Raw genomic sequence first — 24080 nt, 5'->3', positions numbered from 1 at the left:
TGGACATTTCACACTTCCTACCAGACGTGCATACAGACACAAACATTAGACATAGGGCAGCAGTGAGGCTTGAAACTGTACCTCCATTCATACGCTTCGGGCTACCGTTGCTAACAAACATGATGTGGACGGCACGGTCGATCGCCTGGTACAATTTGATGGACGCAGACGCTATGCCTGGCGCAATTCACTCCACGCCTTGGTGCCATGTCGCTCCTATGGACCAATGTATCCGCTGATTGATGTTGGTTCATGATGCCAGATTACCACTGCCAGTGCTTGGCCACCTTTATGATGTCCGGCCGCTCTGTGCTCGATAGGACGGCTCTCTCCATTCCTCGGACCCAGCGGCACCACTGTTATAACGGTGTCAACTCTGCCAGTGGTCAAAGTTTCTGATCAAATCTACCATCATTCAGTTTAGCCTCATCCCCCCTGACAGCAATGCACAAGAGGGAATCCCGAAGAACTCACCGTAGTAAAATCTCATCCCCTCTAGATGCGCCGCCATGTCCATCCGCTCATCCGTCCCGTGGGCATTCAACCGCGTCCCAGTCCGCGCCGGCGTGAACCGATAGATGTTGCGCGTCAGGTCCCAGTAGTGCGCCGTGTCCGTATTGCCCGTCATGATGTTACCCACGGGCACCACCGTCCGGCCCTCGCCCTCCGGCACCGACCCGAAGGCGTGCCGCAGGGTGCCGCTAAATACGGCCCACACGTCGTTGTCCGTGGGCGACAGCGGCGCGGGTGGTAGCGTTTGCACGCCCGTGTATCCGATGGAGCCTTTGAGCGCCGAGTCGTTGCGCGGCGGCGACGCTTGCCCGCCGCTGCCGCGCATATCGAGACCGTACTTGTGCGCGATTCTCCTCACGATCTTGTCTAGCCGCTGGTTGACGAACGCGACGGACTCGTGCTGCGCCACGCGGTGGTTGATGAGCAGCTCGACGTGCTCGGGCAGGGCGTTGGCCTTGACGCCTCCCGAGATGACATCGACGGCCTGGCTCGTCTGCATCAGCCACCGCTCCTCCTCGGGTTTAAGCGACACGAGCTTCTCCGCAATCTTCTCCTCATCGCAGCGCTGCAGGCCCTCCATCAGCCACGGCTGCACGTCCCGGGGCGAGTGCTTGGCCTTGCACTCGAGCACCCTGCGAAAGGGGCTCTCCCGCGTCAGCCGCGGCTTGTACGGCTCGCGCTCGACCTCAGTGACGAGCTCGGCCATGGCCCCGATGGCCGAGTGCGGCGGCGGGCGCGAGCTGTGACCCCCCTGCACGTCGAGCGACAGCAGGACGTCGTGGTAGCCCTTCTCGCTAACGGCCGGGTACACGTACAGCACGTCGTCGCCCATCGTCTCGGTGCCCATGCCGCCCTCGTCGAGCACGAGCTCAAACGAGTCCCTGCCCCATTCTTCGACGAGCGACTCGCTCAGCTTCGTGGCGCCGCGCTTGCCGCCCGTCTCCTCGTCGAAGCCAAACGCAAACACGATGGTGCGCCGGGGACGAAAGTCCTGCGAGAGCAGGTCCTCCATCACGGACAGCAGCCCGATGAGCACGTTCTTGCAGTCGTTGGAGCCGCGGCCCCAGAGGAACTGCCCGTCGTAATGCGGTTCGAAGGGCGGGTACTTCCAGTGGGATGCGTTTCCGGCGGGCACGACGTCCTGGTGTGCCATGAAGAGGATCGGCTTGAGGGACGGGTCGCTGCCGCGTAGGGTGTACTGCAGGCCGTAGCGATTGACCTTTTTGAGCTCGAGATGGGAGTGTCTGAACGAATGAGCGTTGTTGAGTGGTGATGCCTTTTGGCTGAGACATGGACTTACACGAGCGTAAACGTCTGTTCAAGAACTTTGTGAAACTCGCCAAAGACGGCCCATCGTGGATCCGCATCCACGTCGCCATTGTCGTCGAAGCTCTCCGTCGGGACAGCCACCGCGTCGGTCAGCCGCTTCACCTGAATTCCGCGCTGCTCGTCGCTCATGAGGCGGTCTCCGGATTTGAGGCCATCGTCGTCGGGTGGCGAAAGGACGTCGGCCAGCTTGCACCAGTCCTCGGGGCCACCTCCGTGCCGCCTGGGAACGTCGCTGAGCCATCCTCGCCCATGGCCCCGGTTGGCGAACCTAACGATGGGCGTGTAAATTGCGAAAAAGAAGAGGACCAGGAAGAACAAACTGAGGTGCGCGAGGCGGCGACGTTGGGGCCGCTCTGGCGTACGCTCGACGGTGGGCGAGTCTTTCATGATGGCTTCAATGGTGACGAAACTATGTCAACACCACGAGCTGGTTCGTCACGGCCCGGGAGGATCGAGCTAGGAGTACAAATTCAATCACAAATTGGAGGAAACAAGAGGGGTAGCTCCCGCGTCAATTCCCGGGTGCTGCTCCCGTCACATGTGTGCAGGCATGTCCCTACAGGGGGCGCAACATCACGTCGTAACGAGCCCTGCGAGCGACTGATGAATGGGTCGGTCCGAGGGTGCGGCCGTGCCATCTGCATGCATGGCCACGCATGCGATGCCACTCAAATCCGATGGATGTAATCAACCCCGCTCGCCACAAGAGGGAAGTATATGCTGTGTAAGACGACAGACAACGCCGCCGCAACCGACAGTGTCAACGGGAGGGGAACCCCAGACGCTGCTCCGCCTCAATGCCGCGCACCGATACCGGCTGACCCCATTTGCTGAGCACTTTCCCGTTCGGATCACTTACACACGAGTAGGGTGATAGTGGCTGGACTGGGGTCGCGCTGTCAGTTGAGCGCAGGATGAGGTGGTACCATTGAGAGTTGTGAGCACAGACTAAAGTCCTCAGAGACACAGACAGGTCGACTCTATGCTCTGATATGACCCTGTACACGCTACTATACCCACGGCGGCTTCATATTTGCCTTCATTATTCATGTACTATAGTAGTAGGGACAGGATATACAATATATAAAGCCTCGCTCGAAATATCAGTAGACCACAAACTCGGCCACCGTGCCGCCCGTGCCCGCCCCCTCGCTCTCGTCGCAGCCCGCGCACCCCTGCACCGTCAGCTTCACCCACTCGCCCGTCCAGACGTCGAGGGCCTCTGCGAGCGCTATGCTCGTCGTGTTGCCCTTGACGGGCAGCACCGTCTCCGGCCCGGCCTGCTGCCTGTTGGGCGAGACGGCGTCGTAGCTGACCACGGGGCCCGCGTCGACGCGCTCCTCGCCCGCCGTCTCGTTGTAGAACCACACGCTCAGGTTCGCGACGGGGCGCGCGCCAAAGTCGAACCACAGGCCGCGCACCTTTTGCGGCGGCACGCCCGTCGTGTTGACCCAGATGCTCGCGCTGGTGTTGCCGTCCTTGGGCTGCCACGCCGTTGCGGCGGCGCCGTCGGTGGCGCTTTCGGGGAGCTGCCCGGCTACGTATGCGTCTGGCGAGGTGACGGGCAGGCATTGCAGGAGGTTGCCCTCGCGCGTCGCCTTTTGCCAGTACAGCCGGTTGGGCACCACGACTGTCTGGTTGACGCTGATGGTGTACTGCTCGTTGCCCGTGTCGTTGCCGGGGGTGCCCGCGATGAACGGCATCGCCTTGTCCGCGTAGCGCGTGCCGTTCAGGGTCCCGGCATTGGCGTCGCCGGCGGGGATGGGCACCCGCGTCAGCTTTGTATGCGTCGTGTTGAGGACGGCGTCAAAGGCGGCGCCGGCGAAGAAGAAGCGCCGCAGACGCAGGTGCGGGAGCTGCGGCGGCAGCGACGGCGCCACGTGCAGCACGTCCTGATCGGTGCGCAGGCCGAGAAAGGCAAACGGCGCGACCTGCATGGCGCCGCCGTGGCCCGTCAGGAAGGGGAACGCGGGGTTGGTGCCGCCGTTGATGGTCGGGTCGTCGATCTGCTGCTCCGAGAACTGATACCACGGTCCGCGCAGATATGGGAGGAACCCCTTGAGCGTGTACGTGTATGCGGCGCAGCCCGAGGGGGAGACCTCGTTGGCGGCGGCGGCAAAGGCGGAAAAGGTCATGGCCGGACCGTCTGGTGACTGCTTGATGGAGTACTGTTTGTCTTTCTGTTAGCCGCCTGATGCCAGGCCGTCTCTTGGCCCCTGAGACTCATTGTATATTGGGGGTATAAAACGTACGTAGTCCAAGTCGAGGAGGGCATTGTCAGGGGTATAATTGTATCCGTAGCCCAGCGGATACGTCACCAGCACGACGTCGGCCTGCTTCACCTCGACAGAGTTGTTCATGGTCTGGTACTCGAGCGTGATGTTGGACGCGGCGCGCGGAAAGGCCATCTTCTCGGCCATCTCAGCCCACGTCTCGTTGGCCTCCTTGCCCTGGCTGACGAGCAGCTCGTTGGCGCGCCTCAGCAGCTCGCCGGCGGACGCGAGCGTAAACGACGGGTTGTCGACGTTGTTGGCGTACTCGTCCGGGTCCGTCGCGTTGCGCAGCCAGTACCGCTTCTCCGTCTCGTTCCACCGGACGAGGCTGGCCGTCATGTAGGCGGTGCTCAGGACCACCTGCTCGGGCCCGTCGGCGAACCACGTCTCATTCCGCGTCACGTTGAGCAGCTGCAGCATGTTGAAGGCAATGTCGTAGTTGAGGTGGTACTCGTAGTCGACGCAGGGCCCCGTGGCGGTGCAGTTGCCGTAGCGGCCGGCCGTCCACGAGTACAGCGAGCTGTCGTTGGCGTAGCCGTTGAAGACGGCGTTGTCGACGGCCTGGGCGTGCTGCTTGACCCGGAAGTTGGCAATCTGCTGCGCGTACTTGGGGAACGCGATGTTGAGCCCCGGCGCCATCCACGTGTCGGCGTCCCAGAAGATGAGCCCGGCGTACGAGTCCGACGTGAGCCCCCCCACGGCCACCGAGTTGTCGTTGAGTCCGCTGCCGTCCTCGGGCCGCATGTTCTGCAGGAGGTAAAAGGTGCTCGCCGCGCTCGCCACTTGTAAGATCTGTACGTTGCTGTCGTCGGGCAGCTCGCCCGTCGCCGGGTCTGTAAAGTTGTCGACGGCGTGCTCCGTCATGAGCTCGGCCCACGCCGCCGTGTGCTCGTCTCGGAGCTTCTCCCAGCCGTCCGCCTTGGCCTTGGACGCCGCCTCCCGCGCGACGCTCTCGGCCTTTGCAAACTTGTCCGTCGACGCCACGCCGACGTACTTGTACAAGGTGGCCGTCTGGTTGGCCTTGAGGCTGATGTCAAAGGTCTGCCCGATGGTCGTCTCGTTGGCTCCGAGATACTTTCCCTTGGCCTCACGCCCGCGTCCCGACGCCGTCGATGAGAAGTCGGACATGGAGACGACCCAGCCAGTGACGTTGGCGAGCCCGTTGGGATGGACCGCGGCGTACACGCTCGGGTTGCTGCCGTTGGAAACGACGCCCTTTTGGTCCAAATAGCTGCGGACGGCGCTGCGGCCGTCGAGCAGGTCCGTCGCGGTACCGTTGATGTCCTTGGACGCGCGGATGGTGGCCTTGGTAGCGACCACATTGGGACGCACCCTGCTGAAGAGGAGAGCAAACGTCACATCAAACGACGCCGACGCGTTCTTGGGGGTCCACGTATACGACCACTCGGCGACGCCCTCCCTCATGGACAGCCGCTGCCGGAAGCCAGACACGGTCTCGTTGCTGACGTCGGCATCGAGCCACTCGTCGCCAAAGCCAAAGACGACGGCCGTCGGGTGCGGGATGCCGGCGATGAACGAGTCCCAGCCATACTGCGTCAGCCACGGGTAATTGGTGCCCGAGGCGTTCTTCTGGACGTTGTAGAAGCCCGAGATGGTGGCGAAGGCGATGCGCGGGTTGAAGAGCGGCCAGCCGTTGGTGGGCTGGAGGCCGCCGTCGCGGTGCGTCTGGTTGACGTCGATCTCGAAGAAGGGCCCGGCGGCGGCGACGGACGCGCCCACGTAGCCGTTGGACAGGCCGAGGCGCGACTGGTAGTGGCCGGGCACGAACTGATGCGCCGTGATGGACCAGTCGCTCTGGTTCCACGTCGAGAGGTTGCCCGTCGTCACGGAGAAGTCGGGGCCCGTCGCCGCGGCGGAGGTGACGGCCGCTGAGACTGAGACACTGCCGGCCGCAGCCAGCACGGCGGAGAGCAGCGACAGCTGCACCATTGTGAGAGAGTGAGAGTGTGAGTGCGGGTGTGTGTTCCCCTCTACTTCGTGGAAGGGGTGCCTGTTTGTTTGAGGGTGGTGGTGCTGTACGACCCGATCGAGGGTCAATACTGACGCCTGCAGTAGTCCGTGTAAGTGGCAGCCGCGCGTAGAATGCGGCGTGCAGTCCGTCTTCTCCTCGCGAGAGACTGTGCTTGCGTTGGGGGCGACGACAGCAGCCAAGACACGGCACAAGCACAGACGGAAGATGGATCGAGTTATGTAGCAAGCTGTTGCAGCAGCAGCAGCAGCAGCACCGACCAAAGGACGGGCAGGCATTCATGGCACGGCACGCTACCGAGCAATTCGCTTCCTGTTAGTCAATCCTAACAACGTACGTACTTGTCCAAGACCCGATGGCTGCGATCGGCACTGCCGTCCCGCCGGGTAAAGCGGAGTGCATGGCATGATGCATACATAACGAACAAGCTTGCATCCCCCCTCCCCCCGCGCGGCGAGAGGTGCGGAGGGTGGGTGGCTTGGAAGCCACGGCCAGCCTGCCGGGCGCCCGTTGCCGCTGACGGCGCCCCATTTTGAATCATGGACAGTCTGGGTCATCGTCATCAGGGCGGCGTCATGGCCGCCCATCGAATGCCCACAGAAGCTTTTCACGTTTAGACTCTTAGAGGCTCTACAACACAGCAGTACGGCTCCCAACAAACCGGCCCGGGTCATCGTCACTCACCATGGACCACAAGAGAACATCCATGCTGAGTTTCTCGTGCCTCCCAGGTCCCAGAGTGTCTGCCCGACGCGTGCTCATGTATATTACGACAGTGGCTGCCGCGCCGCCAGGGATGCAGACGACGCTGTCCCGACAAACGGCCGAGGGCGTCGACAGATGCGGGTTAAGCTTGATCTGGGGCGCAAAGCGTTGAGCCACACACCACTTTAATAATTACTTGACCGCGGGGTTGCCGGCGGGACTCTGCGTGGGTGGGACGGGGGAGCTGCGCCCTGGACGAACTCCCACGTACTTCGTACGTGTGTACCTCGTACGTATGAACTGCTCATAAACACTACAACCATTTTCTTGCGTCCTAACTCTTAACCCTGTACCGTCTGGTCTGCCGGGAGGGGCGGCGAGCCTGCGGGTGCGATGCGATGCCCCCCAACGAGTCGTGCGTCTCGGTGAAATGGTGGACCGCTCTTACACACCAGAGGGCGCGCCAACCCGCCGTAGATGCAGGAACTCCAGTGACGTGCAGACAAACTTGCCCGTTCAGTCGAGCTTCCCCATGTCGGTCATCATTCAATGTGCTCCTGCTTGGAGCGAATTCTGGGTGAACGAGGGCTGCAGCTGGACAGCGAGGCGAGGGTCAGGGATGCCAGGGTTGCGCGCCCCTCGCTTATTATCCACACGGTCGGCCCGTTCAATACTGGGGACGGGGGGGGGGGGGCCCCAGGCGGGGTGCTTGAGTCGTGATGATGATGATGCTGGACTTACACCGGGCCTCAACATCGTGCCGGGGGGGGGGGGGTGGTAGGCGCCAACGTGCTTGACGCCAGGGAACCCCCATCTCTTCAATCACACAATGAACGGCACGTTCCTGCAGCACCAAACCTTGTCTATTAGCGTATGAATGATTGACTATTGAGCATGAAATGTGCAGGCTGTTATTTGAGAAAACAATTAAGATGCTGTATAGAGGATCAGGACAGCGGACTCGATTCGGAGCTGTGATGCGAATGGCGAATCGCACAAAATCACGTTAGCGCGCGGACGACCCTCGAATCTACGAGCCGACATCTGTGTAATTTCAATGCTCACGACTTACTTGTCAATTCGTATGCGCGGCCGTAATAGTGCCCATGGCTTCGTAGCGACGACGTCATTGCCGCCGAATGCTACGATATATGAGAGGTACAGGGTAGGCTGCCGCAAAATGACACGCGCAACCTCGCCTCGCGTGCGCTGGCCGGAAAAAGGTTGATGCCCTTCCCTCCCACGCCCGAATTGCCTCCCGCTGCCCCACCTCCACACAACGATGCGGCCTCCAGACCTACATTCTGGACTGGAGTCAAGATAGGCACTGAAACAGCGACCGACTGCAACACGCCTTGTCACCAGCTCCTCCCGAACCATCGCCGAACACGCCCGGAGGCGCCTGATCCTCCGCGATGGTTCTCCAAGACCTCGGCCGTCGCATCAATGCGGCGGTCACCAATCTCACGCGCGAGCAGAACCTCGACGAAAAGGTGCCGTCTTCCTTGCGCCCCTCCCCTCCCGTCCCCCCCTCTCCTGCCGAGCCTGGTCCGTCCGTGTGCGTTGTGACGCTGACTGACTGACTGATTGAACTGTCGCAGGCCTTTGACTCGATGATCAAGGAGATTTGCTCGGCCCTCCTCGAAGCCGACGTCAACGTGCGCCTTGTCGGCCAGCTGCGCAAATCCATCAAGAGCACCGTCAACTTCAAAGACCTCCCCCCCGCCGTCAACAAGAAGCGCCTCATCCAAAAAGCCGTCTTTGACGAACTCGTCAAGCTTGTCGACCCGCACGCGGAGCCGTTCAAGCCGAAAAAGGGCAAGCCCAACGTCATCATGTTCGTCGGTCTGCAGGGCGCCGGCAAGACGACCACGTGCACCAAGCTCGCCCGCCACTACCAGACCCGCGGTTTCCGCTCATGCCTCGTCTGCGCCGACACGTTCCGAGCCGGTGCTTTTGATCAGCTGAAGCAGAACGCGACCAAGGCCAAGATCCCATACTACGGCTCCCTCACGGAGACGGACCCTGCCGTCGTCGCCCGCGCCGGTGTCGAGCAGTTCAAAAAGGAAAAGTTCGACGTCATCATCGTGGACACGTCGGGTCGCCATCGACAAGAATCGGCGCTGTTCCAGGAAATGGTGGATATCCAGACGGCGATCCGGCCCGACGAGACCATCATGGTGCTGGACGCGTCGATTGGCCAGCAGGCCGAGTCGCAGGCCAAGGCGTTCAAGGAAGCGGCCGACTTTGGAGCCATCATCATCACCAAGACGGACGGCCATGCGCACGGTGGCGGCGCCATCTCGGCGGTCGCAGCGACGCACACGCCCATCGTCTTCATCGGCACGGGTGAACACATGCTGGATCTGGAGCGGTTCGCGCCGCAGCAGTTTGTGCAGAAGCTCCTGGGCATGGGCGACATGGCCGGGCTCGTGGAGCACGTGCAGAGCCTCAACCTCAACCAAAAAGACACGATGAAGCACATCCAGGAGGGAATCTTCACGGTCCGGGACCTGCGGGACCAGCTGTCCAACATCATGAAGATGGGGCCGCTGTCCAAGATGGCCGGCATGATCCCGGGCATGAGCGGCATGATGCAGGGCATGGACGACGAGGAGGGCAGCGCCAAGCTGAAGCGCATGATTTACATTTGCGACTCGATGACGGACAAGGAGCTGGACTCGGACGGCAAGATCCTCATAGAACAGCCCAGCCGGATGACAAGGATAGCGCGGGGGTCGGGCACGTCGGTGCGCGAGGTCGAGGACCTGCTGACGCAGCAGCGGATGATGGCGGGCATGGCCAAGAAGATGGGCGGCAACATGAAGAACATGCAGCGGGCGCAGCAGGCCATGGGCGGCGGCAACAAGGCGCAGCAGATGGCGGCCATGCAGAAGCGGCTGCAGAGCATGGGCGGCGCGGGCGGCGCCGGGGGCATGGGCGGCATGGGCGGCATGGGCGACATCATGAAGATGCTGGGCGGAGGCGGCGGCGGGATGCCGGACATGGGCAACCTACAGGCCATGATGAAGCAGATGGGCATGGGCGGCGGGATGCCGGGGATGCCAGGGGCTGGTGGCGGCGGACGCGGGCGCAGGTAATGGCGGCCCGACCGACGTGAACGGATACGCATGAGGAGGGTATGTGGGTGCGAAGAAATTGTTTGACGAGACGAGACGACGGTAGACGGGGGATGGATGGTCATTGATACGAGCATTGGGACCGGCGTTGGGGCGAGGAACTGCGCAACGAGCCACGACGGCTCTTGGTTGAACAAAACAAGTCATGCAAGCACAGCTACTCTGTATACGAGAGGCTCGCCGCCTCGTTGTCAGCACTGTAAACGGAGGATTGTGCCACGGCTGGTGACGACGATATGCGGCCATGGGGACACAATGAGTAGGTGCCCAGCCAGACAGACAGCCGTGTGGGTCAATTTGGTGTGACATCAATTTGGACTTGTTGAACAAGCATAACAAGCTTGATCTGAATTCTCTTTGTTCCCCGGCAGCTGCGGCGTTGACACCCTGAGCCTTGGGTGATTGAGAGGGGGGGGGGGGGCAACAACGCAGCGTCCGCACCAACAGGGGTTGGTGGTGGCCATCACGATCGCGGAGCAAAGCCCCCGCCAACGACGGAACTCGGCAACACGAGCCGGGGTCGGTGCCAAGATTTAGGACCAGACATGACGTTTGAGGGGGGAACGGACCGTGCCCAATTTGGCAGGGGAGACAGAACAACAAGTGAGAGAGACAGAGAGAGAGGACGGATAGACGTCAGGCGGGTCTCACGATCGGATGGATGGACATGGTGTCGGTTGGTTTGACTGCCGAGCCGGGCTCTCGATCTTTTTCCTTCGTCCCACAGTTCAGTTTTTTCGGGTTCCGTGGTTGCGTTGGGGTTGTGCTGTGGCTGCGTGACGTCAGGCTGCACCAGACGCATGTAACGCACGGATGGATGGACGTTAGATGGTTGGATGGATGGACACGATGCGCTGGCTTGGTGATGTGCGCGCGCGCGCGACCACGGCTGCGGATGACATCGATGATGCAGCATCATAGGTACTAATTCATCGGCACTCGCCGCGCTCGTGGCATTTATATAGAACAAGGCGCCCCTGGCCTAGTCTGGCGTGTGTGTGGCCCCCGTCCTTTGTTGACAACCCGTCAGTCAGCGAAACCATCATCGTCGCGATACTGTCAGTCTCACGACACACCCAGCCGCGTTCGGTTACACACGGCGCCCGGCCCCCTCCTCCCCGACGACACCATCATGGGCTTCTTCTCCCGCAATACGACCCCGGCGACGGGACACCACCACCACCACCACCAACACCATGCCGCCGACGCCCCCGCAGACGGCGGTGTCACAAACGGCCACCATGTCGCCGGCGGCAGCGGACGGCGCTGGAACCGCGGCGGCGGGCACCGTCGTGAGCGTCGCGTACACGAGCCCTACAGCATGGCCCGGCGGCCTACGTTTGGGCAGTGGCTTAAACATACGTGGCTGGACATTCTCACCATGGTCATCATGGGCGCCATAGGCCTGGGCGTATGTGTTTCCTCCCTGGACTCTCTCCTCCCCCTTTCGCCTCATGTTGTGTTGATGCCGCCGCCGCCCCTCCCTTCGTCGAGGGAAACGCTTGTGACAAAGAGAACATAGCTGACGCAGATTCTTCCTCCGTAGGTCTACATGGCCAAGCCCGCGCCCTCGCGCTCCTTTGCCATCACCTTCTCCGACGGCGAGGTCGTCTACCCGGAATTCGCATACCCGATGCGCAAGGAAATCGTGCCCATCTGGGCCGCCGCGCTGCTCGCCGCGCTGGTGCCCATCGCCGTCATCCTGCTCATGCAGGTCCGCGTGCGCTCCTTCTGGGACGTCAACAACGGCGTCGTCGGCCTGCTGTACGGGCTCATCTGCGCCGCCGTCTTCCAGGTCTTTGTCAAGTGGCTGATCGGGGGCCTGCGCCCGCACTTTCTCGACGTGTGCAAGCCCGACATCAACAGGGTGCTCAACGACTCTTCTGGAGGAGGCACCAACGGCAACGGCAACGACGCCCTCAGCTTCAAGGGCTTCCGCCAGCTGTACTTTGACCGCGAGGTGTGCACGGGCGACGAAAAGGAAATCAACGACAGCCTCGAGTCGATGCCGAGCGGGCACACGACGGCCGCGTTTGCCGGCTTCGTCTTCCTGTACCTGTACCTCAACGCCAAGCTCAAGGTCTTCGCCGACTACCACCCGGCCATGTGGAAGCTCGTGGCCGTGTACGCGCCGATCCTGGGCGCGGTGCTCATCGGCGGCGCCCTGACCATCGACGAGTACCACAACTGGTACGACATCCTGGCCGGCGCCGTCATCGGCACCGTCTTTGCCTTTTCGGCCTACCGCATGACGTATGCCGCCGTGTGGGACTGGCGCTTCAACCACATCCCCCTGAACCGCGGCGCGGGGTTCAGCTATGGCGGTGGCGGCATGGACGATCTTGCGGATGCCGTGTTTACGCGTCGCGCGGGATGGGGGGCGAGGGGTGGTGGCTTCGGTGCGATGGGCGCCGAGAAGGGATTCGGTGGGCATCATCATCAACATCATAGTGATGCCGTGGGGGGCACCGTCGCGGACGGTCCTCTGCATCACGACAGGCACAACCACCACGCCTCCCCTTCCATTCCGAGAAGGGCCGTGGCAGGCGCACAGCACCACCCCGACGACATGGTCTGAGGCGGCGGCCCTGCCTACACGGTCTGAGCCGTAAAGCATTTGACTACTTTACACGCACCACACGACAACACACACACAAACACACATACATACCTTCGCAATGAATGGATGACACCTCCAGACTCATGTTGCTCTGGTGTTTTTTATTTTCTGGCGCTTGGCAGGGGACCCTTTAACATTTGGCGCCCGGCGGACTACAGTTTAGGGTGTAGTTTAAATCGCTAATTCCTACCTTGACATATAAGTGGCTTCGCTCCGCCCAAACTTTGACTGTGCCTGGCTTCGCTCCCACGTGGTGACGCGCCCCAGCGAGGGTTTCGACGGTCCGGTCCGGGAGGCAAGCCCGTGTAAGTGCCTTTGCGAAGAGGCAAACTTAGATCCATGGCGCTGCGGGTTCCCTTGAGATATAAATTCGACATGCTTGACTGTGCTTGTCCGATCTTCATCTTCACTCTCTCATCATCACATCAACTCCTCTGTTGTCGCTGGACACTCGGAGACACACTTTTCACGCTCTCACCATCGAATCGCCGTCTCTGCTATCCCTCTGCACCTGCAGGCCTCTTCGCTCTCTCAAAGTCAGCGACATCTTCCCAACATCCCGGCATCGCCAAGACCTACAGACTAACCAACACTCACAGTCTCTCACCCTCAACATCGTCGCGATGCGCAACACCACCGTCATCACCGTCGCCGCCGCGGCACTCGCCTCCGTCGCCGTCGGCGCGCCCGCCCCCCTCGGCGGCCCCACGCCCATCCCTCCCCGTCCCACCTGCGACGGCTGCTACACCGTCATCGCGGCTACCCCCTCCACCACCGGCCCTACCGCGACGACCGAGCGGCCCGTGGAGCCCGCGGTGCTGCCATCCTCCGACTTGCACGAGTACCCATACATGTTCAAGGGCCCCGGCTTCCGCTGGCCCTACCGTACCGCCGCGGCGCCTGAACCGACTGCGACGGCGGAGGGTGCGTCTGCGACTGCGGAGCCGGTTGGTGAGACTGCCAAGGGCGCCGGCTGTGAGGGCCTCGAGTGTGTCTGGGGGAAGTTGGCTTCGTCCTGGAAGGCTGGAGAGCGGACTTGCCCTTTTGTCAAGATGTTCGCACGGCAGTGAAGGGCGAGTGAATGGCATAGACAGGCACGCTGCGGATGCCGCCACGCGACAACATGAAGGCCAAAGGTAACGATAGCATAATGACAACACCGAAGTTAATGGTGGGAGTTGGTGGTTTACTAGCTGAGGAGGGATCAAAGAGGCGAGAACCTCGACACTTTCTGCTACATGCACTGCTGGAGGTAATTAAAGATGGATGGGTGAGATGACACCAAAGTCATGAGGATGCAGTTTTGGTATCAATAGACTCTCTAATCCACCTAGTCGTCAAACTCTGCCAACATGTTGTGTCAAATGCCAATGGACGTCCAGCCATGGTTGTACTTAAGATCCCATATCGTTGCGACTTCTCGACGACCGCCTCCTGCGCCGCCACGCCTTTACAAAACATAGCGGAAAGAAGTCTGCTCCTTATCCGTCTTATCCAAAAAGGCGCCCATGTCGGCTTCATCATCAGGATTAAATGCAGTACTGATCTTGTCACGTCGCGCATTCTCCCGCCAGAGGTGTACACTTCAAGCACCAGCAGTCGTCAGACATTATATACTTTTGCATTTTTGCCCCGTGAAAATGAACGCAACACCTGCGCCTGGATTGGATTGACTTACTATAAGCCAACGAGTATCACGACCATGAGAGCCGTGGACACGTAAAAGGCTCGGAACCCTGTCGGATACGACGGCTTCTCGCTGTCGCGGAAGAATTGCGGCGCGATGATCTGCCCTACGGCGTAGCCGACAAACACCATGACCTGTCCATGTGTTAGTACGCAAAGTGCGGAATGGAATGAGGAATGATCTTACGCTGCATGTTGCCTTTTTCGTGAAGCCTCCGATCTACAGTTATCTGTTAGCGCTCGCCCTCCGCCGTGAGGGCTCACCGACCATTTAGGACTCACATTGGACGCAACAAGGCTCATCACCATCCCATACGTCACAGTATTGACGTACATGACTTAGTTTCGTTAGTAAAGCTCATAAAGAACGTAGTATCGGAACTCACTATACAGGCCGGCCAGGCGAGTGTGGTTGTTTGTCTGGGCTGTGCGCGTCGTGTTAGCGGTCGTAACTCGAAGACGAAAGTCATGTCGGGATATTCCTACTGCTGACAAGACAAGCCCCAATTATGACGATAATGTTGGAAACGATGCTTGTGATGATTCTCGTGTTCGGTATGCGCAGTGTTATCACGCCACTGTTTACAGGGCGATGTCAGACAGGGGCCATCGTCTCCTATGCGGGAGGCTCACGTAGCTATAATGGAGAAGAGCTGCACTCCATCGCCTCCAAAGCCCATTTTTGAAGCTTCGTGCTCATCGTAGCCCAGGCCTGTGAGTACAATTTTGTCGAACTGGCTAAATGTCAGCTGCTGCTGCGCGGTCAAGCCGTGCTGCGGGTTTCACACACGTTGGTCAACCCACTCCCCACCACACACTGAAGCAATGCCAGAGACCAGAAAATCCAGGGCTGGATATCCGTCAGGCACTCTTTCACCTGATAAAGCCGATAGTTGCGATTTTCGATACCGGTGTGGTTCTTGATGACCTGCGTGTGCGTGAGCTCAAACGGTCTCATGGGTAACGACAAGGATCGTTTTGCCGGGAGGCTTACTCTCATGACGGCGACTTTCCTCTCCCGTTCTGTGAGAAACCAAGCCGTCATGGGCGACGCTGGGAGGATGAAGAATAGCAGCACGCCCCAGGCGATACTAATGGGCCCAAAGATAAGGAACAAGACCTGTCGCGACATCATCAGCACTGCATTCATCAGACACACTGATTCCTTGCAGCGCTCGTACCTGCCACTCCGCGTATTTGGATCCCAGAGAGCTCGAGCCGGAGACAGCATACGCAATGCCGTCCAGAGTGAAGCCGCCCAGCGGCCCACCAGCCCACCAGATACACGCTCGTAGCGGCTGCTCCCTCCGGGTCCAGTACTGGCCGACCAGCATGGTGAGGACGGGGTGCAGACAGCTCTCGAATACGCCGAGGAAGAACCTAGCCGTAGCGAGAGATGCAAAGCTGTTCGTCGCCGACATGCAAGTGGTCGTGACACCCTACTGCTGTTAGCATCTCCGCGTCGCCTATGATGTAGACATGGAGTGAGGTTCGAAAGGGGGGCCTGCGCACCCAGAGCGCAACCATGCCGCCAAAATACCGACCGATTGGCAACTTCTGCATCAGGATCGAGCTCGGATACTGGGCGATGAGGTAGCCAAAGTAAAATATCCCAGACACCCAGCTGTACTGCTGGCCATGCAGATGCTATGTATGGAAATCGTCAGGGGCACAGAACAAACTGAACTCGCTTGCGACAGCCAGATGGGACTGAGATGAACTTACGTTGTCGGTTCGTAGGCCCAGTATTGATGCATTAGACAGCGCAACCTTGTCAATGAAGCACAAAAAGTACGACATGGTCATCTAATAAAGGTGCGCCGCATTCAGCTTCGATCCCAATTATACATGTATGAAGACCGAACGATTGTTGGGCCAACGTACCATGGCGAGCATAGTCAGGTCCAGCTTCCACCGGACTTTGGTGGCTTCTTCTTCAGTGTACTCGAACGCGAAGGAGTCCCCCGCGAAGAGTTCTGCCGAATCGTCATGTTGTTGGTTGTGGAGGTGCTTCTCCTTCAGGTCGTCTGCCACGACTAGTTTCTCAGGCTCTGGGGCCTGTTCGAGAACCCGGTCCTGCTGCACGCTGTCTTGATGCATCGTCCGCTTCCTCGCCGAAGGGAAAAAGAAAGACGAAGATGATAATGAATCCGCTGCTAACGATTGTTTTCCTCGGTACGATAGTCCACATGTTACGTATTTATGCGTCTGAACCGATCATCGGCTTTGATCGGCGCCTCAGTGGTGCCAGAGGTTGGGGAAGCACCCCGCACGTTGTCGACAATAGCTCTAAAACCGGTTAGGACGTGGGGAGTCGTGTGTCTGTGTCACGCTCCTAGCCCACCAACCTAATCGCCAACTTCCCCATTTTGGGACGAGTTGGCGACGTCCTTCCACCATTGGAGATGTTGACCAATGGTGCTTGGACTTCTTAGTCGCACCAGTCAAGGCTCCTCCGCATCGCGGATTATAGACGGCGAGCTTGTGAACTCACTCGTTGTATGTTCAAAAAGCAGATAAGGCGCTGTGTGAGCAACAGGCCCAGCATGGAGAGAGAGAACAGCCAGACATTGCTCGTTTGCGGCTTACAGCGCAATACTTCAATATGTGCCCGCCAAGTTCAACTCCTGCAGCCAATCGCCCACCTTATCAGCATGTGGTCGCACGTGGCTTGCCATATGAGCGAGGATACAGCCATGGCCGGCTGGCAAAGCAAAAGATCCGGGCAAACGTTGAGTATTATCGGCAGCCAGGCAAATTGTCCCACTCAATGTAATACTCTCTCATGCGTTCAGTTGGCGCACCACGATTGACTTACACCTTCGATAGGGAGTTGATGAGTACCATCATTGAGAAGGTGTACATTCCTGCTCTGGAGTCATTCTACCCCAGTGGTTTCGACGAAATGAGAGGGATTGCGGATGGAGCGGACGTAAGCCTGGATGATATCGTGCTGCTCAATTCTCGCTATGATCTCGCCAGGCTCGGGGACGACGGGGCGACGGAGCCAGTCAACGGCCGTCGAGCGCGTAATCACGACGGTGTGGGAGACATGGCGAACGAATGCACCTCGTCGTACTTTCCGCAGGAGTCCACAGCCAATGGTGACGTTCTCGTCGCTCAGAACTGGGACATGTCCTCACGCCTGTGGGAAGATGACTGTGTCATCTACCTCGAGGTGCATCCTGATCCGTCGGAGAACAAGCCCTCGCTCTTCATGGTGACTGAGGCGGGGCAGCTTGGGCGATCTGGCATGAGTTCGGCCGGCATAGGAGTCACGGCGAACTCCTTGATGAGTTCAGAAGACTACGTTCCAGTCCCGTACGTGGACGCCGATGGCCAGCTACACGATCGCAAAGTGGAGAGGATCTTGCCGATCAGCATGTTGCGGCGCATGATCTTGGAGAGCAACCACCTCGCCGAGGCGATGACTGCGGCGTACAACTTCCCACGCCACGTCTCCAACAACCTTACCATCGGGACGGCCGAAGGCTTCGGCCTCTGTCTGGAAGTCACACCACAGACGGTATACAAGGTGTACAAGAGCAACAGGGACCATTATCTGGTCCACGCGAACCACTTTGTGCACTCGGGCTTTCTGAGCCGCAGCGGGCTGCAATGCAAGTACCCGGGCGGAAGCAGCTGGTTTCGACAACGGAGACTCGAGGCTCTCGTCCAGAAATCCGCGCAAGAGGGCAGCATCACCAAAGACAGTATCATCGACGCGCTTTCTGACCACCTTGGCTTCCCGGAGAGCTTGTGCGTTCACCCAGACCGGAACCCTATTGACGCAGTCATACGGCACCTGCCCGGGTATCCGTTCCGCGGCATCTCGGCTACCATAGCGTGCGTCGTGTATAATCTGACCAAGCGGGAGATCACTGTATGTAGCGGCCCTCCGTGTCAGGGAAGTTTCCAGACTTTTCACTTGCACGGATCCTCGGGCAATAGGCTCGGAGTGCCAGTCAAAGCAATGCAGAATGGCGTGCGCCCAGAGCGTCCATAGAGACTCGGGGCAGGCAGGGCAATGTTTCAGGCCAGTGCCATAGCTTCTTGATTAGACAGAAAACAACGACACAAAAACGGTCAATTGCCCGCGGTGACCCAGATGACTTGAAAACAGCCGAATATTCACAGACATTGCCCTCCAAATAGGAACCCCCCGAGGCTTTGTTCCCGGCTAAACCCCCCCGCGGAACTAGCGTGACGGTCGGCTCCATCTCCGCATACTGTAGATAACCGCCACATACTGTAGATAACCGCCACATCCAACATCCACCCTCGTTGGTCGCCCGATGCCGGATTGATCGTCCTGGATTGCTCTAACCCCTCCATGCTCAGCCTTCGTCCAACAACGGCCATCAAGCCTTGCGGGGTGAATAAAGCCAGTCGCCGCCGCACCCCCATCTTGGCTTATCAATATGTGCAATACCTATGTCATCCTCCTTATATGCACGCAATGCCTCGATCGAACCTCCCCACAACGCACCGCTCAAAAGCGATACGAAAGCGCTCGTCTTGCAGTAGAACGGTGACAGGATGCCTAACTTGTCGCCAGCGACGCGTCAAATGCGATGGATCTGCGGCTCCCTGCGCCAACTGTTGTCGCTTGAGTATCAGGTGCCATCCGTCCTTCGACTCTAATTTCCGTACTTGGGCCGTTTCCTCTAATGCTGAGCGAACTCCCATGCGGTCCATGGTCGATGGCCCGATTCTCCAGCCGCCCGACGCCGACACGACCCTCTACAACCTTTGCACACCCCCTGAGCCGCCAGAGATGTGCTTATTTGCCGAGAAGGGACCAAGAGAAGAGCCTGCTTTCGACGTGCATGCCTCTGTGTTGTTCAACGGAGACGGCTGGCTGGTGCCAGACGATGAACTCGACCGACAAATACCAAGTACCGCTCTCACCCCCAGATCTTCTGACTCGATGCCCGTCCGCAAAGCCACATGCAGCGACGAATTGGGCACACTGTCTGGGACTAGGCACATGGCGAACAGTCCACTTAACGAGTCAATCAACGAGTACGACGACATTATTGAGATACGAGACGGACCGGTCGAGTTCCCTCATGTCGGCCTTTCGGATCTTGACAACTCGATGGGTATGCCTGAGACCCAACATGTATCACTGCATCCCGGCGACCCACAGGATAGAGAGCGGCTTGCGGAGCACTACAACGGACATCTCATCGAGTTCCTGAGCGTGAAGACGACAGCATGGAACTTTTACTCGTACGTCTTCCAGACGGTGCAAACGGGGCCTGATTCGGCCCTGAAATATGGAGTCCTCGCCTGGGCCGAGTCTCACAGATCTTGGTCCCGCCGACTCGGGTCTGTATGTCCGGGGTCCCAGTACATCAAAGCCGATGCGTACTTAAAACAACTGCACCAAGAGCTCACCGCGCTCCCGACCGACCTGATGTTTGGATGCAACTTCCGGGACAAGCTCAACTCACTGCTTGCTACGTCGCTGTTTCTGTCCCACTGCGACGTGATGTACGGCGACCATGAGTCGCTGTTCGGAAGGCTTAGTGGTCTCAAACGGTACCTGACTCCGCGATGGCAGGCCCTGTTGGAGATTGCAACTGGTGTGCAGTTACGAGTCCTCATTTGGCTTGCATATCTGGACTTGCGAGCCACGTTATGGACCGCCCCAGCGCCAAGTTCACAGTCCACAGACTGTCATACGCTAGACAAAGTCGATGGCTTATTTGATCTGCTTAGAGGCAGCCGGACGGACGATTCTCTGAGACAACTGAAGGACAGTAAATACTACTTGGTTGAGTGCTTTGGCTCCAAGTATCCGGAGCAAGAGCTGCGAGACGATTTGTCCGAAGAACCGTGGAAGCTTTTATCCGACGACGCCATGATTCTTTTCTGCGATATTAAAGGACTCTACGCGTGGTGTCATCAGTTCGTCTCTGCTCAGAAAGACTATAGCATTTATGAAGAACTTCGACAAGCCAAAATACGGGCTATCCGTTCCGACATTGCCAGAATTCGCGCAGAATGCAACCAAATCCATAGCGAAGAGCTGCAAGCTGGACGTGGCCTCGACTATACTACACGCGTTCGGTCGCATTTCCTGAGGTGCACGTGTCTTCATCTCAGCGCTACGATCTTGCTGAACCGGATCACGAGCCCGAATGTGCGGACCGACCCGGAGTCCCAGGAGGCAGCAAGGGAGATCATCCAGATTACGCAGCAACTCAAGAAGGCTGGGGACTTGCAATTTCCCCGCAGTGTTGCATGGCCACTCCCCCTGTTCCTTGCGGGCATTGAGGTAGAGGACGAAGTCTACCAAGACTGGGTACTCAACTTCATGGAAGGGCTTGCGGAGTGGGGAGGGAGTGTCATGAAGGCAACGGCGCTCCTGAGGCGGATAGTGGACAAACAGGCCATAGAGGGTGTAAGGATCAGTCCGTGGCACACCATGATGGAGCTCGGAGAGACAATTATAGTGTAAAGACTGTATTTTGTTTGACTGCGGTTTGAGGGCGCCAGAGAGGTCAGCTACTGTCATGGTAGTTGACGGCTCAGCCACGATGGTTACGTGCCGTGGTAATAGAAAAATCGCAATGAATGCCACGCCAGCTCAAAGCAGGTCTAGAAACCCTAAATATCGAGACTGGCATTCAAAGAGTCCGAGTGCAAATGTGATGACGGCCTCACACGCTCGCGTCGGAAGAGGTCGACAGTCCTTCACGAATCAGTCTAAGGTCATCGACAGATCGCCGGATGCGAGCCATGAGGAGGTCCCTCTTAGCCCCGAGACATGACATAACGGCCTCCCAGTTCTTCAGGAGGATTTCTTGGGTCTTGACATCGAACCTCTCAAGCCGTTCCGTATCCTGACCAGGATATGTCCTTGCCCACTCATCCCGCATGTCCTTCAAGGAGTCGGCAACCATGTCAATATGGTTCATGAAGCCCATGAGAAGCAGAACGAGGCGGGAGCACGTAATGGCGGACGGGGTGCAGTGTTGGGTGACAAGCTCATTCAGCTGATCGATGTCGTTCTGACAGGACAGCTATAGTTTTTGTCAACAGAAGATTTTAGGCTCAGGAAACAACGTCGCTTACCTTTACCTTGAACGTGTTGTCAATCTCATCCAAGGTCATGTTCCAGTTCCTTTGCCAAGCGTCAAGATGGCTCAATAAGAGCATCTGAAATAGAGCGATCCCTGCACCCTGCTCAGCGGATTGCAGACCTCGTTGTCTCCACGCCTGCTCAGTAATTTCGAGCCGACTATGGCCCCAGTCTGACACAGAGACTGCAACTGCCGAGGGCGATGCATCTGGAGTTTTGCCATTGTAGTTGGTGGCAACTCTCATGCCCGTCCACTTGCGATGCTCCGTGAACGTTATGCTGCTTTTGACGCCGCGCAGCTCGATGGGGATGGTGAAGCGGCCACGGGCGATTTCCATGCCTGATACCTCCATCTGATTGGTCTCAGGCTCAATATCCTCAGTAGCACGGTAAAAGTGAGATATAAAGTGGAGATACATCCAGCAGTCCGAAGAAGTTCCAACCGTGTAAGAGAACTTCCTATCAAACCCATACTGATGTGGCGTGGGTCGGCGACAAAACCCGTGCAGCGAGTCTAGGGTCCATGTTATGTCCATGTCGGCAAACTTGTCGACGGTTTCGCTCGACGCATTATCTTCCGTAGGGCTGCCCAGCAGATTGAGGATCGTTGCGATAGTTTTGATTGGCATGACAACATCATCCAGCCCAGCGAACGACCTGCCCATAACGTGTTACCAATGACATACGATTGGGACATAGCTTTACACATACCAGTATTGCGCCGACGAGAATGGTTCTCCGTGAAGCCGAATGTCGGAATACTGAGCTGGCAGCTCGAATACCCTGTCGGTCTCGCGCCGGGTTACCCCTTCTAGAAAGTACGCCTGCTCAATGTGAAGATGTAAGTATGACATTGGCCTCAGATCCACCTGCAGTGCCTAGGGAGGAACGTACCCCTCTCTTTTTGGCAGCAACAAAATGACCCCCGGGTTCACGCAGAAATGTATACACGGCAGCTCTAGAGGCGGCTGCCTGAGACGCCAGCCAGTGAAACAAATAATACTCGGGTGCCCTTGTATCAGTAAGAGCTTCACCCACAAAGCGGCCTGCAGGATCGCCCAGCTCCTCTTGAGGCCACAGATGGCGAATCAGCGCTGCGGCTTCTGCAAGATCACCAGGGCTGTCATCCATCTCGGGACAGGCGTTTATATGTCTGAATGGCACGATGAGAGGGCGCGATATCTCCTTGCCTACCAGAACACTACGGTGGTGCGGGACAAAACGTAGTTGGGCGGACCATGCGGCTGGTTCAGCAGTGATTCGCGGGTCTGTCGCATGAAAGCCGTTCCCCGGAATAGGACCTGTCGGGGCGCGCGTCGAGTCCGGCTTGTAGTAGTCACGATGAATGCCATACCACGGCAGGCTATTATTCTTTAGAATAGAGGCGCTGTCGTAGACGGACAGAAACTTCTCCAACATCCGGTCCAAGTTTGGCTTGGTTGGAAGTAGCAGTCCAGGCACTGCCAATAAGGTCGGGCCTGACTCTACCTCGGCCAAGAGGCGCCCTGTAGTTGTGCTTGTCGAGTTGGCCATTGTCTTGGCTGTATTGGCTTGAATTGGGTAGTTCGGAAGATATTGCGTGTGTTGCTGGTGGTGCTTTACGGTGCAAGCACGGGAACAAAGACGAAGAGAGAGACAAGTGTGACTCTATTTGCCCCGATATCATTGCGGGCGTCCATGTTTGTATGTGCGGGGTCTGCCAGGCAAGCCAAAGAGAGTGGTTTCACACTCTTCAATGTGGCATTCCATGCTACTTGTTGGTTAGGACACTGTGATATTGGGCACGCAAGTTGGTCCAGTGTTATGCCTGCATGCATTCAGCTACAGTAGGAGGCAGCATGTGCATGGATGGCCTATTGGCTGCCGTGTCGCATGTCCTCATCAAACTCCTGGATCGTTGGCTGCACGCACCACCAAAGCAGTATCGTTTCATGCGCTATGCTGCACATTATCACCTTGCAGGTACTCTTGTTCGGCGGGTGAAGCAATGTATACGAGACATTTCTGATAGGAGAGAAGACAACGTGATTTAGGTACCTCGCTCTGCTGCTGTTAGGAAGCTCGTGCACAATAGAGCCTGAATGTGTCCCTCGTCAGATAGCTGTAGACGTTGCCAGTGTGCTGCCGACCAAGCGGAGTTCGACATCTGTTGAAGACATAGGCTGGAGGACTGCCGTTAGCACCGCGATAAGATCCGTCAACGCATGTGGCACCGCAATTGATGATCCCAACAGCGTATGCCCAACAAATTCCTCAATCCGTGCTCCGAAGCGTGTCCCTATAGGTGGCGGACTCTTTTCCTAGGTTCGCAGCCCCTGTCAGACGAATGTTTTCCCTCGGCTGATGTTTCCGCATGGCTTTCACCTAGCAAGTGCTATTTGATGTCACTGGTGCTTTGTTCAGGGGAGTGACGCAAACGCAGCAAACCATTTACTTAGAGTATCTACGTACAAGATCAATGTTTGCTCCAAGACGATATAAGGATGCCATGCCCTCAAGTTCAACTGCATTACGTCCCAGACTTCATCGCGCCCAACAGGAGTACAGCTCAAATAGCATTCGGTCATAGAGACAACGATTTCAAAAGTAAATCCCATAGTAAAATATTCCCAGTACGACAATCAGCAGATCGTGTGTCGTATAATGGACTAACTCTTTGGTCCAGGGCGCTCTCAAGTCAGGATACCAGAACTATGGCGTGGTGCCAGAGCTGTGAACAGAATGTGACCCC

At 58.2% G+C, this 24080-nt stretch overlaps 9 protein-coding genes across 9 annotated transcripts; 5 read left to right on the top strand and 4 right to left on the bottom strand.

Moving 5' to 3' along the window:
- Positions 1–81: 81 nt before the first annotated feature.
- Positions 82–2330, bottom strand: JDV02_005690 (uncharacterized protein). Its single transcript, XM_047987005.1, has 3 exons — positions 1814–2330; positions 475–1757; positions 82–405 (listed from the first exon to the last, which is right to left on the bottom strand). The coding sequence occupies exons 1-3, from the start codon at positions 2227–2229 to the stop codon at positions 371–373; spliced, it is 1734 nt and encodes a 577-aa protein (XP_047842989.1). The 5' UTR covers positions 2230–2330; the 3' UTR covers positions 82–370.
- A 551-nt stretch (positions 2331–2881) lies between these two features.
- Positions 2882–6413, bottom strand: ATH1 (Alpha,alpha-trehalase). Its single transcript, XM_047987004.1, has 2 exons — positions 4095–6413; positions 2882–4010 (listed from the first exon to the last, which is right to left on the bottom strand). Exons 1-2 carry the CDS (start codon positions 6381–6383, stop codon positions 2946–2948), a joined length of 3354 nt encoding a protein of 1117 aa, XP_047842988.1. The 5' UTR covers positions 6384–6413; the 3' UTR covers positions 2882–2945.
- Positions 6414–8101: 1688 nt separating this feature from the next.
- Positions 8102–10360, top strand: SRP54 (Signal-recognition-particle GTPase). Its single transcript, XM_047987003.1, has 2 exons — positions 8102–8303; positions 8412–10360. Exons 1-2 carry the CDS (start codon positions 8226–8228, stop codon positions 9909–9911), a joined length of 1578 nt encoding a protein of 525 aa, XP_047842987.1. The 5' UTR covers positions 8102–8225; the 3' UTR covers positions 9912–10360.
- A 722-nt stretch (positions 10361–11082) lies between these two features.
- Positions 11083–12528, top strand: JDV02_005687 (uncharacterized protein; the record flags this gene model as incomplete). Its single annotated transcript, XM_047987002.1, has 2 exons — positions 11083–11361; positions 11497–12528. The coding sequence occupies 2 exons, from the start codon at positions 11083–11085 to the stop codon at positions 12526–12528; spliced, it is 1311 nt and encodes a 436-aa protein (XP_047842986.1).
- A 665-nt stretch (positions 12529–13193) lies between these two features.
- On the top strand, positions 13194–13640 carry JDV02_005686 (uncharacterized protein; the record flags this gene model as incomplete). Its single annotated transcript, XM_047987001.1, has 1 exon — positions 13194–13640. The coding sequence occupies one exon, from the start codon at positions 13194–13196 to the stop codon at positions 13638–13640; it is 447 nt and encodes a 148-aa protein (XP_047842985.1).
- A 247-nt stretch (positions 13641–13887) lies between these two features.
- Positions 13888–16492, bottom strand: JDV02_005685 (uncharacterized protein). The gene is made up of 13 exons (XM_047987000.1): positions 16141–16492; positions 15982–16062; positions 15769–15903; positions 15438–15695; positions 15251–15376; positions 15047–15184; positions 14890–14990; positions 14743–14834; positions 14643–14681; positions 14539–14594; positions 14444–14476; positions 14249–14391; positions 13888–14153 (listed from the first exon to the last, which is right to left on the bottom strand). Exons 1-13 carry the CDS (start codon positions 16354–16356, stop codon positions 14021–14023), a joined length of 1551 nt encoding a protein of 516 aa, XP_047842984.1. The 5' UTR covers positions 16357–16492; the 3' UTR covers positions 13888–14020.
- Positions 16493–17041: 549 nt separating this feature from the next.
- On the top strand, positions 17042–18262 carry JDV02_005684 (uncharacterized protein; the record flags this gene model as incomplete). The annotated part of the gene is made up of 1 exon (XM_047986999.1): positions 17042–18262. The coding sequence occupies one exon, from the start codon at positions 17042–17044 to the stop codon at positions 18260–18262; it is 1221 nt and encodes a 406-aa protein (XP_047842983.1).
- Positions 18263–18943: 681 nt separating this feature from the next.
- Positions 18944–20725, top strand: JDV02_005683 (uncharacterized protein; the record flags this gene model as incomplete). The annotated part of the gene is made up of 1 exon (XM_047986998.1): positions 18944–20725. The coding sequence occupies one exon, from the start codon at positions 18944–18946 to the stop codon at positions 20723–20725; it is 1782 nt and encodes a 593-aa protein (XP_047842982.1).
- Positions 20726–20927: 202 nt separating this feature from the next.
- JDV02_005682 (uncharacterized protein) lies at positions 20928–22014 on the bottom strand (the record flags this gene model as incomplete). The annotated part of the gene is made up of 2 exons (XM_047986997.1): positions 20928–21290; positions 21343–22014. The coding sequence occupies 2 exons, from the start codon at positions 22012–22014 to the stop codon at positions 20928–20930; spliced, it is 1035 nt and encodes a 344-aa protein (XP_047842981.1).
- Between the last annotated feature and the right edge of the window lie 2066 nt (positions 22015–24080).

The sequence above is a fragment of the Purpureocillium takamizusanense genome, chromosome 5, assembly GCF_022605165.1.
Source record: "Purpureocillium takamizusanense chromosome 5, complete sequence".
NCBI classification, from domain to species: domain Eukaryota; kingdom Fungi; phylum Ascomycota; class Sordariomycetes; order Hypocreales; family Ophiocordycipitaceae; genus Purpureocillium; species Purpureocillium takamizusanense.
The sequence above is the reverse complement of the archived record's forward strand: the minus strand, read 5'-3'. Positions and strand labels throughout refer to the sequence as shown.